We start from the raw sequence: 21,273 nt of genomic DNA on the forward strand, positions 1-21,273 counted from the left end.
TCTAGAAGAAGTTCCTTCTTACTCCCCACAAGACTAATTTATTTCATTTATTCACTACTAACAATGTGACAAGATACTTTTCTCCTATTTGCCCCTTTGTTAGGCAATCCTAACAGTTATGACAAACCACAATGAAAGGACTTCTCAAAGCATGACCTGGGAGTTCCTGGGGGAGCAAGAGATCCTTTCAGAACTCCAAGAAACAAAACTATTTTAACTCGGTCTTCTTCACTTCATCCCCAAACTTGTTCTTCCTCCCCTAGCATTTATTGACCTTCACCTCAAGTGACTCAAGCCAGAACTGCAGCAGGCATGAACACTTCTGCCTCTCTAAAATCATCAGTACTTATCTACTAATTTCTCAGTTGAATCTCACACCTTTCCATAACCCCTGCTATAGAATTAGTTGCCATCATTGCTTTTCTAGACTACAACAGCCCAACCACTATCCCTAATTCTAGTGTCATCTCCCAAATCCATTCTTCATACTGCACCCATTCTATATCTAATAGTCAACCTGATTCCTACCACCAAAACCACCACCACCTATTCACTTAAGTTCTCAAACTGCAGAAATTGCCCCGAAGACATACTAGCTCTCTACAGGAATTTTTTTTTACTTTGTTGAGGATAATTAAAATTATCATTTTAATTTTATCATTTTAGATCATTTGGTTACATACCTAGGTCACAGACACATAGAATCCAAGGCTGTGTTTATAAAATCACAATAGCATACCATACCATAAACCAAAGTAATTCATGAGAAATGAATAATGGCAGACTTTTACAATTGATTCAAGAAAACAGGATGCTCTTTATCTCCAAATGTACCCAATCTGTGTGAATAGAGAAATGTGATGAAAGAACTGAGTCTTTCCAAGGTATTAGTAGCACTGACAAGCCAACCTAAAAAGTAACTTATCCCATGCCATATTCCTATTGTGAGCATTTTATAAAATATATACATTACATTAATGTTAGGGAACTTAGATATTATGAGTTTTGTAGATTTATGTTTAGTGTTGTTAAGGACTAGGACAAGGAATTCAGTTTAATGTTTACAAACCTGAAACACTGAAACAATAGGAATTGCTGGCAACAAAAACAAACTAGCAGAGTTCCCAAAACATAGTTTGAACTCAGAATCACTATACTCTTTTTTATCCAATCCTAGTCTTTCCAGTTACATTTTTTAAAGAAACTTACCTTTTTAAGAAATTAGCTTCATTTTTAAAATGTTGAGGATCATATCTTTGAAACCTTGGAACATCTCCCCTCTTTAAAAGATCAAAGCCTGCACGAATGCCTAAATATTTAGCTCTCGGGGCACCGGGGTGGCTCAGTGGTTGAGCGTATGCCTTTGCTTCAGATCATGATCCTTAGGTCCCGGGATCGAGTCCCACATCAGGCTCCCCGGAGGGAGCCTGCTTCTCCCTCTGCCTGTGTCTCTGCCTCTCTCTTTGTGCCTCTCATGAATCAATCAATTAAAAAAAAAAAAATTTAGCTCTCAAAGCAAAGGTTTTGTCTTATTTACATATGGAGAGGCATAGCTCTCAATGCTGACCAATACGGTAGCCACTAGAAATATGGGGCTATTTAAACTTTAATTAAATAAAACTAAAAATCAAGTGATTCAGTCTCACTAGCCACATTCCAATTACTCACCAGCCAACCACAGGTGGCTGCTGGCTAAAACATTTCTATGACTATGTAACTAATAATTTCTCCCTTCGAGTAAGCTTTAAGAAAGCTGCTCATTACTTCAAACTTGATGACTTCCAAATCTTTGTCTAGTCTTTTTCCATTAACCTAATGGAATATCTTCAGTAACCTACTTGAAAATACTTTATCAGTTAGAAAGATGGAGGTAGCAACTAGAAATAATTATGGTAGTAGCAAATCAGTAAGGTATAATCAAGAATGGATCAGATTTTCAGGGTAAGGTTAAGACTGAGACAAGCAGGACTAGGTACTGTAAATAGCAAATATTAATCAAAAGACAAGGCCCACTCCACTGTACCTGCTCATTCTAAAATAATTACCACTTTGCAAAGATCTTCAAAAGATATTTTCTCAACCATACCTGAAATATTACATACCCAGTAAACTCACTTTTGATATAGAACATGTATTAAGGTCTCATTATAATCAGTCATTATAAACTACAATTTAACCTGTTTCAAAGTTTATTTTTGTTAATTACATTTCAAATTCCTTCAAGGGTTTTTAAAAACCTCAAAAACAACACAATCAATAATGCACTTCAGCCAAGTTTATAACTATACAGCAAAACTAGCTAACATTCCTTTTACTAATGGAGTGTTCTCCATACTACATTATTTTTTAAAAAGATAGAATACATAATTAGCCACGAATACACGTTCTGCTTTATAGAGATATTAAATGTTGACATTACTCCAAGAGAGCTTATTTTTAAAACTGCAAAATTCCATTTTTGTGATTGGTTCATTAAAATAAAATCAACTGCAAATATAAGACTAGGGCCCCTCCCCCCCAAAAAAAATTCAGATAAACTTCAGAAAACAATGACAATGAAAGGCACTTTCAAAATAACGTGTGGAATATTAATTTATTCAATAAATACTTATGGCCACTATAAAATTCTGGAATGAGGTGGATATTAATGCAAATAAATATGAAGCAAACATTTACTAAGTACCTACCGTGTGCTAGGTTTTACACTACCTATACAGAAAAAACAAAACAAAACAAAACAAACCAGACACAGTCCCTTGCCCTCGTGGAGCTCACAGTCTAGTTGCAGCAGACAAACAGTAACAGGTACAAGGGCAAAGCACTAGGGAGGCATTATGGAAGGAGGGACTGGTTCTGCCTGGAGAACGCAGGGGCAGGCTTCCCAGAGGTGGAGACAATGGAGCTGGGCCTTGGATGAGGAGCTCACCAGGTGGAGGGGAAGGGGGGAAGCGCATTCCAAGCAGAGGAAACAGCACATGAGCAAGCAGAATCTTGAAAGCACATGCCATGGTGCAGGACGACGGGCGGTCCAGCGCAGCTAGAGCATAAAGGTGCACACGAACTAAAGAGACGAATTAGTTTTTGGTTTTTAGTGAATCATAACTATCAGGAATATATCTTCATATTATACTTAGTGTAGTTTAACTCTGACACTGACAACAATAAGGCAGTTTGAAAGCATTCCATTCATTTCATAAATATTTGAGCCTTTTGGATAGGTACCCAGCGTTGTGGTTAGAGTTTTTTAAAAGGCAGTTTTAGAAAACTAAATCTTAATTTTCTTCTGTATATTTAAGCAAAATGAACCCAGAATAAAGGTTTTCTTAAACTGAATCACAGAGCTATACACACTACAAGTCCTCACTTTCAGTATCTGAGCTCCCTTCTAGCACCACTATCTTTTACCCTTAACACCTTCATAGCTATCGACCTAAAGTAACCCCACTGTTAAGCAACAGAGAAAGCAATTTCAGCCTTCTCTTCCCATTCTGCCTATAAACAAGCTATTTGACACTGTCCCTGTGACAAATCGATGCATGGTAACCAATGCAACAGATGAAAAAACAATGTACTCTGACCCCCATACAAATTTTTGGAAATTAAATGATTAACAAACCATTAAGCTGAATTCTGAATAAAGAGAGATACGAAGCAGAGACCCATATCCTTCAGGAAAAGTAAAAAGATACAGAGGAAGAGATCTTGGGTCAAAAAATGTCCGTGTACAGTGGCCACCAAGCAACATTGTTCACCAAGGAAGCCTGGTGCTTAGGAAGGTACAGGGGGGAAAGGAAAGGAACTCACATGGGTCAAATACTTTATTAGATGTTTTCATATAAATTCCTATTTACTCCTTGCAATAATGCAAAGGGAAAGAGTTCATTACCTTAGTTTTACAAATGAGAGATCTGAGACCATCGAGGCTAAAAGAGTTACCCATGACTGCCTGAGCCAGTCAGTAAGTGGTAGAGCCAGTATATCAAATCATGCCTGCCTGGTTCCAAAGCCCATCCCATCCTACACACTGCCTCTGGGTTCCTAAAATGAACACAGTACTCCCAAGTGGCATGCAAGGTTGTATCAAGGTTATATCTGCCCTGGAAAGGAAAGCCCTTACTTTTCCCTCCACTATTTTCACAGTCAATGTGAAATGACAAGGGTGGCAATACACATATATCTCTGAAATTTAGAGGAAGAAAAATTGAGGCAAAATGGTTATATGAGATTAGTTGTCCTCATGGATGTGGGAGAAGCTTTCTTAGTAAAGATATTGGGTGCTCTAATACAATTAAATTAGCATAATAATTCAAATGCTACTTGTTTAAAAAACTGCCCTTTCTCAAATCCTAATCCTGAAAATTGATAGGCAAGCATAAACTATGTGGTAAGGATATTTGCCACATTAAAATTTTGCCTCTTTTTGGGCAACGGGAGCTATTTTAAGAAAAAAAAAAATGAGGCAAGTAACATCACACAGAAATCTTTTGTAAACAGTCCCAGTGGGCCAAAAATGTGGTGTTGGCCTAGACAGATCCTGAAATACTATTTTCAACTGTGCACAATTTACTTATGCAAAGTACTGCCAACTACCAGAAAATTAATCAGATTTTTAAATCCAAATGCTTTGGGGGGGGTGGGGGGGAGAGACTGGGACATTCAGCCAGCCAAAATCCTAGTGACATAATTACAATGTAAAATGCTTTGTGGAGAGCTTCTGAAATAGCATCCATATGCTCTAAGTAAATTCACCAACCTTATTTTGATTGAGAGGATCATTCCGCAGTCTCTGTTTGTTCTTCTGTAATTTACTAGGCATCATCTTTCCAGTTCTGAAGTCAAAACTGCTGAGGTCAACAGTATTTCCCAGGTACCTTGCCAACTGAGGTTTGCTTCTGAACTTCTTACCACTTGGACTAGAAGAAAGAGAACATTCATTGTACAAAAGATAACAATGTTTCCTCTAGATCTCTACATAAACCTTTCTTCACATTTCTTTCTATCCCAATTGTTACACCACATTTTTACTTTTTTTTTTTTGAAAGGTATGGTAAAGGTTTTTTTTTATTTTTTTAAAGGTTTTATTTATTTGTTCATGACAGACAGATGCAGAGGGAGAAGCAGGCTCCCTGCAGGGAGCCTAATGAGCAGGGACCCGGGGGTCATGACCCGAGGCAAAGGCAGACACTCAACCACTGAGCCACCCAGGTGCCCCAAAAGATACGGTAAAGTTTTAAAGGAATGTCATAACTTCCCTGTAAAAAGAGATAATGTGTCACTGAATTATTACATTCCACTAGGTACCCCACTGGAGTACATAACAGATGTTACTGCAGATTATCCCCCCCTCCCCGCCCTGTCACTCAGCAGCCTGGGACAGAAACCCCATAAGAACTGCATGCACAGCACAATAGGCACACTACAAATGTCTTCAGTATTACAAACTTATTTCCAAATTGACTTTTGAAATGCTTGGGGGGAGGGAGATAAGTATTACATATACACAATGTCAGTAGTATTTAGAATTTCAGAAAAAACTCTCTGAAGTCAACAATCCTTATTAAACACACACACACACACACACACACACAAATACTTGGAATCCATGTATACTCCTCGGATTATCAATTTGAACTCTGAATATTTACAATAGAAAAAAATATTGAATTCCAACAATATTTAAATGGCTCCCTAATGAAACTACTTAAAGGAGAAAACTAAGGCAAACATTTGCAACTGTTTTTATACACTGCTGACATGAGTTTTATTAGCCAAACTCTGACCTTGGGAAAGCTTATCAAGAATTACTTACTTCTCATAAGAAATACTGTCAAAGCTGAAAATTTATAGAAGTGCCAGAATTATACAGAAAGCTAAACCATTCCTTCCTAAAACTTTTTTTTGCCGTCTGGCATTGGCATTGCTCTATAAGAAAATTCTTCTAGGAAAAATGCCCCTGTCTTATCTAATAAGTTTTCTGAGCCAAATGTGCTAAAATCAACTGTTAAAGGTCGACACAGATATGTTTCCAGAAGAAAACTGTAAGAATTCTAAAATATTTCTCCAAAAAGCCAACGTATCCCATTTAGAACTTAGCCTTGTACCAATCAACCACAATAAAAGAAAAATAACTGAAGACGACGACAATGGAGAATTTTAGCTGGGAAACCAGCAATAAAATACTGCCCTGGAAGAACAAAACTTCTCTCTGGGTCAAATCCAAAGCAACACACCACACTTTGTCACAAACTCTGGTATTCATTCTGCCACCACTGACTTTAAGACAAATCATGATCAAATCAGCATTTTTTCCACAATCACATAATGTAAGTGTTCCTGAAACACAATTCAAGTTCTAAAATTCAACCTACAGATGGAAGTAACAACTGACAGTTCTCAAGCAGCCCACTAATAAGACATCTCATTAGTGCAGTAAAAGCTGAGCTTAAGAGTGAATTTAGTTTCGATATACTAGTGTTCCAGAAGATGAAAAACTAAGGTAGCAACTTCTACCAAAAAGATAAGCACCATTATTTTTAAGGATATAGCTTAGAGACAACTAGAAAGTCATTTTTTAAAAAAAAAATCAATTGGGACGCCTGGGTAGCTCAGCGGTTAAGCGTCTGCCTTTGGCTCAGGGCGTGATCCTGGAGGCCCAGGATCGAGTCCCACCATCAGGCTCCCTGCATGGAGCCTGCTTCTCTCTCTGCCTCTGTCTCTCTCTCTCTCTCTCTCTGTCTCATGAATAAATGTTTTAAAATCTTTAAAAAGAAAGAAAAAAAAAAGAAATCAACTGATTAATTTTGCAAATGAGCCCTACAATGAGTCATTCCTAATGGAACAGTTGGAATGCCATTTCCAAACTGCTGTTGAAAGCATACTATAGAGCCTCACTACGACATTCCTCCATAGAACAAAACTCATTAGAGATCGGTTGTAGACACTACTCCCCAAATTAAGGAAATCCAAATACTTAACCCAGTTAAAAGGCCATACTCATGAAATGTGATTGCCCAATTTATGATCTAAATTAGTACTGTAGGGGATCCCTGGGTGGCTCAGAGGTTTAGTGCCTGCCTTTGGCCCAAGGCACGATCCTGGAGTCCCGGGATCAAGTCCCGCGTCGGGCTCCCTGCATGGAGCCTGCTTCTCCCCCTCTGCCTGTGTCTCTGCCTCTCTATCATGAATAAATAAATTTTTTAAAAAAAATAAATAAATAAATTAGTACTGTAATATGGCTGAAATTGTTCCTATATTTACCGATTTAAAAAAAAAATCAAATGGAAACTGAGAAAGGCCTTGAGACACTCACTAATAAACTTAATCAGTAATGAAGTAAGAGAGGTGGAAATCAAGTTTAACTATTAACATATCTCAAAAAAAGGTGGATTATCAACTGGTAACCAACCAGTCATTCATACCAAATCACTGTGCCCTGTCATAAAGATGGAATTCTACGAAGCATCTATATTGGATAGCTCCAAGTACTCGTCATACACACTGCTGCCTTTAGAACAGTGGTACAAGGCATTGTCTTCTCTGTAACTGCTGTAGCTTGTGCTTGATGCTTTAAGGAAAGTCTACCTGGCTGCCCCAGGAGATTTTAAACAAGGGCTCTTCCTCTGCACCAGATGAAGGCAAGTGCACAGAAAGGTAAGGCCCAGCGGAATGGTTCATTAAGAACTCTGCCCATCAGATCTAAGATATCTGCGTAGCACCAAATGATCCTGGAAGTGGCAGATGAAATAATGCTAGATGAAGAAATGATGCATGTCATTTAAGCTCTGGTCTTAACCCAGAGTGCCTAAGTTATGTCAGCCCATAAGATGGCTGCGGTAGGTCCCAGTCTCACACACACCAGAACTTAACGTGACTAAGCTTTTATTCTAAAAGCAATAAATTATAACTTAGGGAAATTACTTTCAAAAAAAAATTCTACTAGAGTAGGGAAGGATATTAGTCATTTTCTGTTTTCTCTAACCAAAAGTGATTACTTCTAATCCCAGTAATGAAATACTAATATTTCACTTTCAACCACAAAAAAAAATTCCCTACCAACTGCCCCCTCGATATGCCAGCCCTGAACCAACTTGTGATTTCACCTTTAACTTCTCCTACCCTCCAAATACCCTAAAGTCATGATTAAATGAAAACCAAAGACATGAGTTTTATTTTCATATACGAACATTTCATCATTTGAGCTACATGTCTTTGCCAGCTTTCACTCTGGTTGAACCGTCTAAAGCACTTCTTAAGCCTAACTCTCAGAGGTTTCTAACTATAGATTATCAAAAAGAAAGAAATTTTATTTGGCATCTGACTTTCAACTCTACGAAACTTTCATTGAGATACCAGAAACTACTTAGATTATGGTTACCTTAATTTAGTGACATTCACATTTTATCACTCTATAAACTCACCTATAATCATCATTCCCTGAGCTACCCAACTGTAACATGCCCTGCTAGTCTCCACGTAAAAATTAATTCTTCTGAGAACCTGTGGCTTGCCCGTGCACTCTGCAAACTGCACTCGGAAAACCCTCCTCTAACAGAGCAGAACCTATTTTTTCATGTTACCTGGGTAACATGGATCATCGTGACATTTAGTCAAATATTATGAGGAGACCAGAGTCTGAGCAAACACAAGTATATTTTCAAGCCAGTTTCCAACAGGATGAACTGTGGGGGTGGCAACAGTCCGAGTGCAATAAGGTGAAGCTGGCCTATGAGGGACGAGGAGGAATATGGACAGGAGACGGCAGCTATGTAGCCAAAGATCATATTCCCAAGGGCATCACCCTCTACTTTGTGAGGAACAATAAAAACCTCCACACTAAAAATTCTCTAAGCTACAGCACTGGAAAAGTTGTGAGAATAAAGAAACATCAACTTTCTATTGTTTTCTGCCTCTTTAAATGTTACCGCTTACTTGTTAGTTACAAAGTAAGTATTGGAAGAAAAAGATTTCTCAAGTGTCTCCGCAAGCCAAGTTTTGGCGGAGACTAAGATCTGAAATTGAAATGATCTTTTTGTACTTCGGTATAAAAATATATCATCAGAAAAGTGCCATATCAATTAATTCAAATAATATTTGCCACTGCTTCGAAGCTGTGACCCATACGCACAGAGAAATCTAATACAAGTTAGCTCCTAATCCATCTTTCTCGAATTCCTTTCCTCCCAACCCTCACATGCAGGCCTTTCCCAAAGGGACTCCTCTGCAGATTTTATCTTCTCCTGTCGTACTGATATCCTCCCATCTCCTGTCAGTTATTAAATCCAGTTCCTTCATATTCACCTCTGAATTCATCCTTTTGGGGCGCCAGGGTGGCTCAGTCAGTTAAGTGGCTGCCTTCGGCTAGGGTCATGATCCCAGCGTCCTGGGATTGAGCCCTGGGTGGGGGGAGTCTGCTTCTTCCTCTGCCCCTCCCCACTGCTCATGCTCTAATAAATAAAATCTTTAAAAAAAAAAAAAAGAAAAAAAAGAAAAAAAAAACCCACCCTTCCTGTCCAATGCCATTGCCTAAATCAAGTCTTTATCAGCTTGAGTCTAAATCACTAGGACAGGCTAACTCTAATGGTCTCTGCATTCTCCACTATCCAAATTACACTTCCTACAACACCACTCTGACCATACGGTTCCAGTTTAAAAGCATTTAATGACTTTACCCCATTAGCAAAAGGGAACCAAACATCTCAGCCCTGCATTTAAGATCCTTTTTCATCTAGCCTCCTCTGAACCTTTAAACCCTACTTTCCACTCCTCTTACCCAGTGACCTTTGCTCCAACTATACTGGCTTATTCACTCTGTTCTGAACAGGCTGGACGGTTCCCCTCTTGAGCCCTTTGCAAATCCTATCTTTTAACCTGATCTATAACGCATGAGTCCAGCCCTAATCCCCAAGAGCCCCGAAACACCAATGCACATTGTATCTCCTCCATAAGCCTTCCCAACTGAAGTAGTGAAATGTCTCCTTCCTCTGAACCATAGAGCAATTGCTGCCAGTATCAGGTAAAGAATCATGAACTGCCCGCTGGCATCTCTTGGATTCTAGTTTTGAAATACTGAGCTTATAAAACTTCTACAAGTTTAAGTCTTCGCAAACAGCGTACTGAAGTAATTATTTATGAATGAAACTATATGATGTCAGATTTGCTACAAAATAATGAAAGTTGAGTCGGGTAGTGGACTGGGATATAGAAGAAATAAGATGAACAATTGTTGAACTGGATTCTTAGTAATTTCTTATATGATTCTCTTTACATTTCTATATGTGTTTGAAAATTTCTATAAATAAAATGTTTAGAACATAAACACTGAAGTATACAAACAGGATATACTCCCTGAAAATTGGAAAGTAGATTTAAAAAAAAAAAAGGGGGGGGGGAGTTTGGGCAAATTTGAGCATTAAAGAATTTCCTTAGCAGTTGGGGGAGGAGTAGAGAACTATTTTTAAAGTATCATTAAGGAGAAAAATTCACTATTTGGCTGCCGGTAAATTGTGACAACATTCCACTTTCTCCCTTGACATAAATGTTTAAGAAATCATCAATGCAGTTTTTTAAATGGTATAAAAGACCTTAAGTATAATTCAAATTCTGTACCAATCATTCTTATGCCATTAACAATCACTTATGTAACAAAAATTACATGCAAACAGTATATCACTGGTAGATTCTATTATCTCTATATCATAGTTTAAAAAATATAAGCTAACATGATCCACTAAAAAACAGAAAAGTGAATAAATGTAGAATTGTACCTAATCCCATCCTACTGCCTTAAGGCACTCACTTTTTGAGAAAGGAAAAAGGAAACACACTGGTTATTTTGGTTGAATTGGTGACTGGATACTGTTAGGGTAATGTCAGAAATTAAATACACCTGGGAATTATTTCAAACTATTAACAGGAAAAGGGGTTTATTTTTTTTAATTTTTTTTTATTTATTTATGATAGTCACAGAGAGAGAGAGGCAGAGACATAGGCAGAGGGAGAAACAGGCTCTGCACCGGGAGCCCAACGTGGGATTCGATCCCGGGTCTCCAGGATCGCGCCCTGGGCCAAAGGCAGGCGCCAAACCGCTGCGCCACCCAGGGATCCCGGGAAAAGGGGTTTAATACTGATGAAGTAAGTTTGGCCAGGAGTTGATAACTGTTAAAACTCATTGATGAGCAGATGAGAGGCTCATTATACTCTTCTAACTACTTTTGCTCTTGCATTTGTTTGAATTCTTCCATGATAAAGAAAATAGGCAGTAAGTATACCCCCAAAACAGACGATGTTTTGAAAAAAGGGCTGGGGGTCTCTGGGAAAGGCCTTTTTTAAAGAGATGAATACAACACTGCGTACATGTTAAAAATAATTTTAATAAGGACACTTATCCTTGCTCTAATCTATGGATTCTTCCAGTATAAAAAGAACAAAGAAGAACATAAACACATATACACACAGGAGGAAGGCAATGTGTCCAAATCTTAACACTGATTCTCTTTAGGACTATAAGGCTGATTGTCACTGCTCTCTCTACACTCTTCCATATTTTCCCAGTTTTCCACACTGAGCATGGGTCATTTAATAATCAGGGGAAAAAATTAAATATTTCTAAAAACTCTGATGAACATGTACAACAACCTAAGATCTGCCATAATCACATCTCAAAATAAAACAACATACTGTGAATCTCCTCATAATTAACAAGCACATACCTCTTTATGTTAAGTGAAGGGAAAGAAACTACCATCTTATTGATCTACTGACCATCTATTACATGCCAAATGCTTTACATGTTTCATTTCGTCTCAAAAAATTCCATGAGGTAGATTTCTTACCTTTGATTTACATATGAGGAATCAGGGGCTTATTTATGGAAGCTTATAAATCTGTCCCAGTTAAAACAGTAAAGCAAGATTCAAGATCAAGTTCCAATTCTCTGACCCAAAAGTCTCCATTCTTATTCTAAGCCAGTGCAACACAAGTGTAGTGTACTGACAGGTTACTGGTCTTCAAATAAGCAGAAGTGGAGAGAAAGCATTTAGAAACTGCTATGGTAATCTGACAGGTAAGCTTAGGACTGTAGGATCTAGCAGTAAAAAGCTGCAACATGTATTTTGTATGTCTACTTTTACATTATTTTTATCTTTTATTATAAACTTCCTACCAGATACTAAAACAATTTCATAGTTACAGCACAAAGAAATAATAAATTAGTTAAAAGTAAATAGAAATATATTATCCTCTCATGATGATACAAAGGCAATTTTTGATGGTAGATGTTTAAAGCAACGGATAAAAGGATTTTTTTTTTAATATGAAAAGGGACACCAAAAGCCCTATAGAGATCCCTCCAGGTCTAAAAATCTATATACAATATATACACAAACACTAAACACACGTAAGAATGTTTACTTCAGCTATCCAATATTTGCATACCTGGTATAGTGCAAGACAGACAGGCTGCTGGGCGGCAACACCACCAAAGAGATGGTCTTGGGTCTCTATTTACAGCCAGCAGTAACCAGAAGTTTTTTGTATCACTTAGAAAAATGTATGAATTACTAACTTCATTCAGCAAGCAACTCTTAAGAGCTTTCCGTATAGCAGGGACTGTGGATGATACTAGAGATTTAAAAATGAATCAGACTCAGCCACTGACCTTGAGGAGGTTCAGAATCTGGTGGTCAGCAAGACAGTCAACCATTATAGCAAAAGTGGTAAAGGTCAACAGAATTATGCTTAGCTCAAAATGCCACAGCACTTGCCCATTTCTGCTAGAGGCCCCCAGGAAAGTCCTTTTTAAAGAGATGCATATATCAACGTATAGATGTTAAAAATAATTTGAATTCAGACTTTCATCCTTGCTTTAACCGATGGATTCTTCCAGTACAAAAAGAACACCAAAATATACCTCAAAAATCTGTAATATGTTCTTCTTCCTCTCACTTGTAAATAGCTCATAATTATACCTGACAAATGTGACATGCTGTTTTAAAATCTAATTTTTATATTTACTATTATTTATATTCATTTACAGCTCATGCAATCAAATTCCCAAACAAATGAGTTTGAATTTATATTGTAAGACAAGGCAAAATCATAAGATCCACAGATATTCGGACACCTGGGTGGCTCAGAGGTTTGGTGCCTGCCTTCGGCTCAGGACGTGATCCTGGAGACCCGGGATCTAGTCCCACGTCGGGCTCCCTGCAGGGAGCCTGCTTCTCTCTCTCTCTCTCTGCCTGTGTCTCTGCCCCTCTCTCTGTATCTCTCATTAATAAATAAATAAAATCTTTAATTAAAAAAAAAGATCCACAGATATTAACTTAAATCATTCTATTCCATACTTTTAGTCTTCTTTGGGAAGTTTTAGTTTTTAGAAGTTCTGATAAGGTTAAGCAAAACTTCATTTTACAATTTGCCTAGTCATTTCTTAGTGGAAATGGCAAATAGCAGTAAAAGACCAATAAACAGGGGATTCCTGGGTGGCTCAGCGGTTTAGTGCCGCCTTCAGCCCAGGGCATGATCCTGGAGACCTGGGATCGAGTCCCACGTTGGGCTCCCTGCATGGGGCCTGCTTCTCCCCCCCCCCCCCGTCTCTCATGAATACCTAAAATCTTAAAAAAAAAAAAAAAAAAAAAGGACCAATAAACAAGGGCTGCAAAGGAAATGAATACTCCAAGCCAAAAAGTCCATAAAATAAGAATTGGTGATTTATTCATTCATTCGAGACACAGAGCGAGAGACAGAGACACAGGCAGAGGGAGAAGCAGGCTCCAGGCAGGGAGCCCGTCGTGGGACTCCATCCCGGGTCTCCAGGATCACACCCTAAGCTGAAGGCAGACACTCAGCCACTGAGCCACCCAGGCACCCCCTGGTGATTTACTTCTAATTCATCATGCAGATCTAAAAAGATCTCAAACACAGGCTAAAAAGTTGTGAATTTCTATTAGTCCTACCATGAAATCTAAAAAAACCAGAGACACAAAAACACAAAGTATCACCTCCTTTGCAAATCACCAGCTTCTGTTCCATTAATTAAAATCATGAAAAATTAAATTATGGCTCTTCATCTCACAAAAGAAATTTTAAAAGCAATCTGACAAAATCATCAATTTCTGTTTGAGATTATTTTTAGAACATGTGTATCGGTTCCTTCTGAGCTATGTATTTCCTCTACTACAGGTATTATGGGTGTTCTGGCAGGTGAGACTTTGCATGTCAGATTTAAAAAATCAGATGTAGGACAGATGGCAATGTTGCACCCTAACAAAGTTTCCTACAACACAAAAAACTGCAACGGTACAGCTGAGAGAGAATTATCAGAGCACCATCTCCACCACAGCTGCGTATCTTTTATTTCCAGATCCAGGCTTCAATCAGGTAATATCAAGAAAAAAGACTAAAAGCAAGTCAAACGTGCAATTATGCAGTAAGCACTTAGTAATAAACATTACATTTCATTCCTCTCAACTAAAGAGATTTTTTTTAATTGGTCTGTAGGGCACATTTCAATTGTACCTCAACTATGAAAGAAGTACATGAGCTTTTTGCAGGAAACACATAAAAGTATCTGATAAGCTACAATTTAGCCCTCAAGTTACAATTTGATTTCTTCTAATTTAAGTGAAAGCCCTTAAAATGAAGATGACCTACAGCTTGCTCCTTAGGGAACATGCTGCCTCTATGAATGGGCAGCCCGGGTGGCTCAGCGGTTGAACGCCCACCTTCCACCCAGGGTGTGATCCTGGGGTCCTGGGATTGAGTCCTGCATTGAGCTCCCTGCAGGGAGCCTGCTTCTCCCTCTGCCTGTGTCTCTGCCTCTGTGTGTGTGTGTCTCTCATGAATGAATAAATAAAATCTTAAAAAAAAAAAAAAAACAGAAATAACAGGGTCAATCCTCAGTTAAGTTAAACAAAAATGGAGACAGCAAGCAAGAGAAAAGGCAGGAAACATTTCTGAACAAAATGAACACTTCTATTACTCAGAATAAAACTGCTTTAATTTATTTATCGCAATTTTTCTATTTTTTTTCTCCAATATTATATTGAGCTGCAAGATTATCTTTTGATAGAACAGCTCCACCACCAAATAGTATTTAAAATTTACCTTTTGTCAACATAAGGGTGCAAGTATAATAGTAATAACTAATTACATCATTTCAGTAGGCCACCGAGCTCAATAAAGTAGATGAGGCATGAGATGTTGCAGTATCTAAGAGTCACAAGTAGAGATCTCTTTGGGAGGTAGCAGAGCAGGGGGGTAAAAGTTCTGGGGTTAAATCCCCTGCATCAGGATTCTAACTCTCCCCTTAGCAAAAGTACAACCTCAAGCATATTACTTAACTTCCCTGTCCCAAGTCCCCATCTGTACAACGGAGACAACTGTACCTATAGCTAACAGGGTTAAAAGAACCCAATAAGATAGCACTTAGCAAAATAATACTAACAGCGCCAAGACTATGAGAACTATGACACAATACACAACCAGAGGGGCACCAGCGGGGAGGGGAGTTCAGTCGGCTGAGCATCTGCCTTTAGGTCAGGTCATGATCCCAGGGTCCTGGGATGGACCAGAGAGTCTGCTTCTCTCTTTGCCCCTCTCCCCGCTCTGATCTCTGCACATTCTCTCTCTCTCAAGTAAATAAAATCTTTAAAAATGAAAAAACAGCACAAAGAATTAAAACACATAAGACCCAATACTAAAAAAGACCCTTTACTACAAATTCAGTGAAATTCAAATGTTGATTTCTCACTTGTATCTATCTTTGCACTATGAGCATTTTACTTACCATTTCACTATATCTCTACAATGCTTTCCAGACTTCTAAAATATCCTCAACATTAATGATGAAAATAGGGAACTGGAAAATGTTTGGACCGAATAAAATATTTCAACCAATTTCATCCCAGCACACCACCAGATAATTTAAAGCAATAGCTAAAAAGTAATTTAAGACTTGTTTCACAAATTTTTAAGAGTCACATCAATTGATAAACACTTACTTAATGGCATCTATGTGTTCAGGATTGTAGCTGGGGGGGTAGGGGGGGTAGAGGGGGAGAAGCTATAGGTTCTATGGAAATACACAGGAGAGTAACACAAAAGACACCAGGCTGAACTACATAGGGACAGCCAGAGAGAAGATATTAGGGGAAAAGAATTTATTGAAAGCCAAAAAGACTTTACTTTTTAAGAAATGTGACAATGAATCTCTCCGTGGGTCCATTCAGCTAGTTTTTTCCAACAAAGACTATACGGCAGAGTAAAATTTTTTTTTAAGGCAAAAGACCAAAAAAAAAAAAAAAAAAAAAAAAAAGAGGGAAAGGCCTGGCTGAACTCTGACATCTTCAATGATTCAGAATTCATACCCTCAAGGCACCATACCAGCCTTTGGTAACAAGTCAGATATACCTAACACGTTTTTTTTTAACCTATTCATTATTATGTTCAGCCCATACAACTTGATTTAATGAATTGTTTTCCTTAATTAGTCCTTAAACATATCCGAAGCTTCAAGAGATCTCCGTATTCATTTTACTGATCTGAAATTGAATCCTTGTAACACTATGTAGTACAGGTAAAATCATGTGCACTTTACAAACCGACAAACCACAGGACCAGGAAGTGTGAGTGACAAGCTCAAGGGTGCACCAAATGGTTAAGCGCAGTTAGAATAGCACCAACTCTAGCTAGACCTCCTCATCCCGGAGCTCTGCTGCCTTCCCTAGAGACTTCTGCGTTTATCCTAGCACTCATGATTTACAGACCTCGGTTACACTGCCTCTGAGTCCTCTTCTTTCCAGATCAAAGCGAAATAACTTTAGTCTCTCTTCATGCACCTGTTCCCTACGATTATTTAATTGTTCTCCAGTTCCATTGTATCCTTTTTTCAGGGATGTGATAGGGTACAAATGCATCATCATTTTGATACAAGAATCAAAAATATTTACTATTATGTTTCCAAAATCCAACCACCTATTTCAAGGCAGCAGCTTAACAGTTTACCATGACTCCCAGGTCTTTAACCCTTATTATAACCAAAAATCTAAAAACCAACAAGTTTAGACTTGATAAAAACGGCATGAGTTGGTTTCTACAGGGTCCTATGCAGAGGAAAATCATATTTCAAAAATACCAGTCAGCAAGTACAAGGAACCAAAAACTAGAACTGACAAGAGTCGAGGAGGCCAGTTAGAAAATCATTGTTCACGTAATGGGTTCATAGGATGGCAGCAAACTTTTCAGAAACTATTACCAAGGATCTAGCACTTTATCTAACCACACCTTTTTTAAAAACACACTTTGTATGATAATACATGAACTGCCACAACGCTATCAGTAATCCTGACAGAAGGCATAATTATATTGCTTAACTGGCAACTCGAGGCACGCCTTCCTACTAGTACTTGGCAGTCTCAGGAAACAGCCAAAACACCATTTTACCAAAATTTGAGGCTTTCCTAATGAGCTTCATTTCAGCCCAATTAATAAACGTAAGCCACACCCTACGTTAACAGGCACAGATTTGTTTAATCTCCCCAGGGGCAGGCTAATTCAGGACTTAGCATTATTAGAATCTGTGTGAACAAATGGGTGCAGGTGTTCACATTACCAATGGGAACGTTAACTCTTAACCCACCTATTAACAGAGATGGCCCGTGTTTTGTGAGCTACTGGTTTTTTAACGGGCGAGGCCTATATGGGGATGCTGATATGCAAAGCTGCGACAGTTTGACTGAAAAATAACGTGTTCACCTTCACTAGGAGTAGGTGCCCTCCATCACTCGTCACCGCAAGCAGAAGTCAAAGTCAGAATAACTGCTGTATCACAAATACGTCATGCTACCCTGCGACCCAGGACTTCAGAAGGTAACGTCTCAGAAGGTAATCAAGACTGGAGGTTACAATCCTGAAAAGTAACTAATATGTCCCAGGTAGTCCATGAACATTTAGGCAACATTCCTTCCAACCCTACACTGAGGAACACCCGTGGCACAAATCTGTTTGTTCAAAATGTCTTGTCATTTTGTATAAAGGAGTAAAAAGCAAATCACGCTGCACTAATAAAAAGACTCTAATCTGGAAAATAACTATCACTACACTGGTTTTTCATTTATTGAGAAATGAATTTGTTTGGAAAGTTCACTTTAAAATAATTATATTAGCTTTTCTACCGTAAAATACTTACTGAGTTTACATTTTAAAAAAAATTAAAAAACTTAAAACACATTTGAAAAAAAAAAGGGGGATGACAAATCAAAACGAGCACTACACCAAGATGACCTTTTGAAATAACGTTTCCAGCTACTGAAAGGAAAACAAAACAAAACAAAACAAACTGCAATAACCCAAAGTCAGTTTGAACAAATGCGTCATCCCAAAACCAAACAAACTATATCCCAGGAGAAATGACATAGAGAGTGAAACTCAAAGGCTAAGATGCTCCACTGAGAATAGACTAGTGTCCTGTTCCTCAAGGAGTTCAATCCCCAGCACAGACAACTCTCCTAAAACACGACTGGCTACGAGGCACCAGCACACAGCTCAGAGAGAAGGCAGCGAACTACCTGCTTAGAAAACAGAACTTGTTAAAGAAAGAGCGCGCAAAAGTGATTAACTGAATAGCACTAAATGGAACACGTGACCTTGAGGAATATTAATCTGTTCCGCAGTGACCCTTTCAGCGTCAGTGGAGTAAACTTAATATTTAATAACGGGGAAACAGAAGATCATTACTTTTGAATATTTATAACGTCTGCCATCGTACCCTCTAAGATCTCAGAACAAGTGGTCTCAGATCAACTGACAAAATAAGTTCTAATGCAACTCCACTTTCACTTTTTTTTTTTTTCCTTGAGAAGATGACAGAAGTTTACGGAAACCCTTGTCCCGTACGTGTGACGACGGGACGATCAGGACATCGGGGCGACGTCCACACTCACATATTACTCCGGGGACCACATCCTCACGAGGACACACACACACACACAGACGGTCGTGTATTTTTCAGACCGTTTGCAAGCCCGGTGGGAAGCACAGCGCGGGCTGCGGGGTGCGGGGTGCGGGCTGCGGGCTGCGGGGCGCGCCGAGGGCAGCGTCCCGCCGACTGGCACCCGGGCCTCCAGCCCGGAGGGCGGCCCCGCTCACCGCCGGACAGCACGCTCACGTTCTATCAACTAGATGCTTTATGTTTTAAAGTTAGCGAGTTCGGGGCCGCCCGGGCGGCTCAGCGTGGAGCCTCCGTCGGCCCAGGGCGTGACCCCGGGGTCCCGGGATCGAGTCCCGCGTCAGGCTCCCTGCAAGGAGCTTGCTTCTCCCTCCGCCTGTGTCCACGCCTCTGTCTCTCTCATGAATAGACAAATAAAATCTTCTAAAACAAAAAAAAATAAGTAAATAGACGAAGTGAGTAAACGTGTCAAGGAAGTTCCACCGGAGTCCACAGCCGCTGGCGGGGCCGCGCACCCCGCGACCCCGGAGCCCCGGGCTTGACCCGCCGGTGACCTGTGGGCGCGGCACGGGGTGCGGCGCGGCCGGGGCGGGTGACGGGCCCCCCCGCTCGCCGCCCTGCGCCCCCGCTGCGCCCCCGCTGCGCCCGGCCCGCGGGGCGAGTCCGGGGCGGGCCCCCCCGCCAAGACCCCCGGCCCGGGTCGGCCGCTGACCCCTGACCCCGCCTGACCCCCGACCCCGCCCCGCCCCCCCCAGGGCGGTACCTGAAGTAGTAGACATCGCTCTTGCCGGCGCTGAGCCCAGATTTTCGGATCACTTCCTCCTTCTTCCATCCGGGGGGGAGGGCCGGGCAGTCCATCCTCTTCCCGCTCTCCGCGGCCCGGGGTCCCCGGGGCCCCGGCCCCGCGCTCCCCGACGGGAAAGGGACCGGCTCCCGCCGGGGGGCGCCGCCGCCACCGCCGCCGCCGCCGCCGCCGCCGCAGCCGCCGCCGTCGCCGCCAAGGCCGCCGCCGCCGCCGCTCGGGGGACGGCCGCGGCCCCGGCCCCGGCCCCGGCCCCGTCCCCGGCCACGGCCCCGGCCCCGGCCACGGCCACAGACGCCGCCGCCCCGGCCCGCCTGCTTCCACCGCCCCCGGCCACGGCCGCCGCCCCGAGCGCCTTCCCTGCGCACGCCGCTCACCGGGGACGGGGCGAGCGCGCTGCCCTGGCCCCCCTGCTCTATGGCGGAGTCGCCGCCAGCGCCGCTGCCGCCCGCCGCGCTCTCCCCCTCCTCCTGCTCCGGGCAGCAGCGGCCTCCCCCCGGGTGCGCGCGCATCCAGCCCCCTCCCCAGCCGGCGCTGCGCTTCTTCCGTAACCGAGCCCTTGGAATCCCGGAGACCCGCCCCGCCCGCAGCGCGGCGCGCGGGGGACGCGCGCAAGCATCATAGAGCGGACGCGCACAGAGCGGCCCTCCCGCCCGGGGCGTGGCCGCGGCCGCCGCCTCTCAGGTCCTCCAAGCGCGCCGCGCAGCCTTGCCGGCCCCGCCTCCGGACACGCCCCCTCCGGCCGCGCCCTTCCGGTCCCGCCCCCGCGGCGCGCGCGGCGGCCGGAAGGCGGGGCAGCGCCCGAGGGCCTGCGGTGAGGCGGCTTCCGGCCGGTGGGCGTCCTTCCGGGCGTCGCTGCGCTTCCCGGCCGCTGAGGCCCCGGCGTGCGCCTGCCGTCGCTGACCCGGCCGTTGGCCTGAGCAGGCGGTGGGAGCCCGGCGGCGCCCGCTCGGCGCGACCTCGTGGCGCCCCCGGAGGTGAACGTCGCTGCGCCGGGGTGCGGCTCCCTCGGGGTCACCGCCTGGGGACGTCTCCCCTGCCGCCCGCACGTGACTCCTGGCGTCGCGGCCTAGTTGGGTCGAAGTCCCACGACCCTCCGGGGATCCGCCGGGATCCGCCGGCTCGCCCCTCGGGCCGCAGTCGGAGCGGATGCCACAAACCGGATTCAAATCCGGCAGCAGCGCGCTTCGCGTGCGACGCCCCAGAGCCCCGGGAACGTGCTCCTGCGAGTGAAGACGACAGCGTGCGGCACGTCGGGAGGCCGAAGGGCGTCGTGCACGTTCGAGCAGAGCGACCGCAGCGATGGATGGCGCCTTCCGGTTTTTAGACACACAGGACCTAAAAGTCGAGGGCCGAGCTTAATGTCTAGAAAAAAAAAAAATTGTGATAGAAAACCCAGATTTCTCTGACGGGCCTTTGCAACGCGCGCAGACACGGACTCCGCCCCACGCTCTGGCCGGTGTCCGGGCCCGGCCGCAGGGCCCGTCTGAGGTGTGGTTGGCGATGTGCCAAACGACGGCCTCCG

At 42.3% G+C, this 21,273-nt stretch overlaps 1 protein-coding gene across 1 annotated transcript in view; it reads right to left on the bottom strand.

Annotated features, from left to right (window-relative positions):
• LOC129495443 (methyl-CpG-binding domain protein 2) overlaps positions 1–20,387 on the bottom strand; it is a 62,377-nt gene extending 41,990 nt beyond the window's left edge. Inside the window, exons 1-2 of the mRNA XM_055302938.1 lie at positions 19,710–20,387; positions 4,754–4,913 (exon numbers count right to left, since the gene is read on the bottom strand). Of these exons, the coding sequence (XP_055158913.1) occupies positions 4,754–4,913; positions 19,710–20,260 (711 nt within the window). The 5' untranslated portion in view covers positions 20,261–20,387. The remainder of the gene's footprint in view (positions 1–4,753; positions 4,914–19,709) is intronic.
• Between the last annotated feature and the right edge of the window lie 886 nt (positions 20,388–21,273).

This window comes from Nyctereutes procyonoides, unplaced genomic scaffold (genome assembly GCF_905146905.1).
Source record: "Nyctereutes procyonoides isolate TBG_1078 unplaced genomic scaffold, NYPRO_anot_genome, whole genome shotgun sequence".
NCBI classification, from domain to species: Eukaryota; Metazoa; Chordata; class Mammalia; order Carnivora; family Canidae; genus Nyctereutes; species Nyctereutes procyonoides.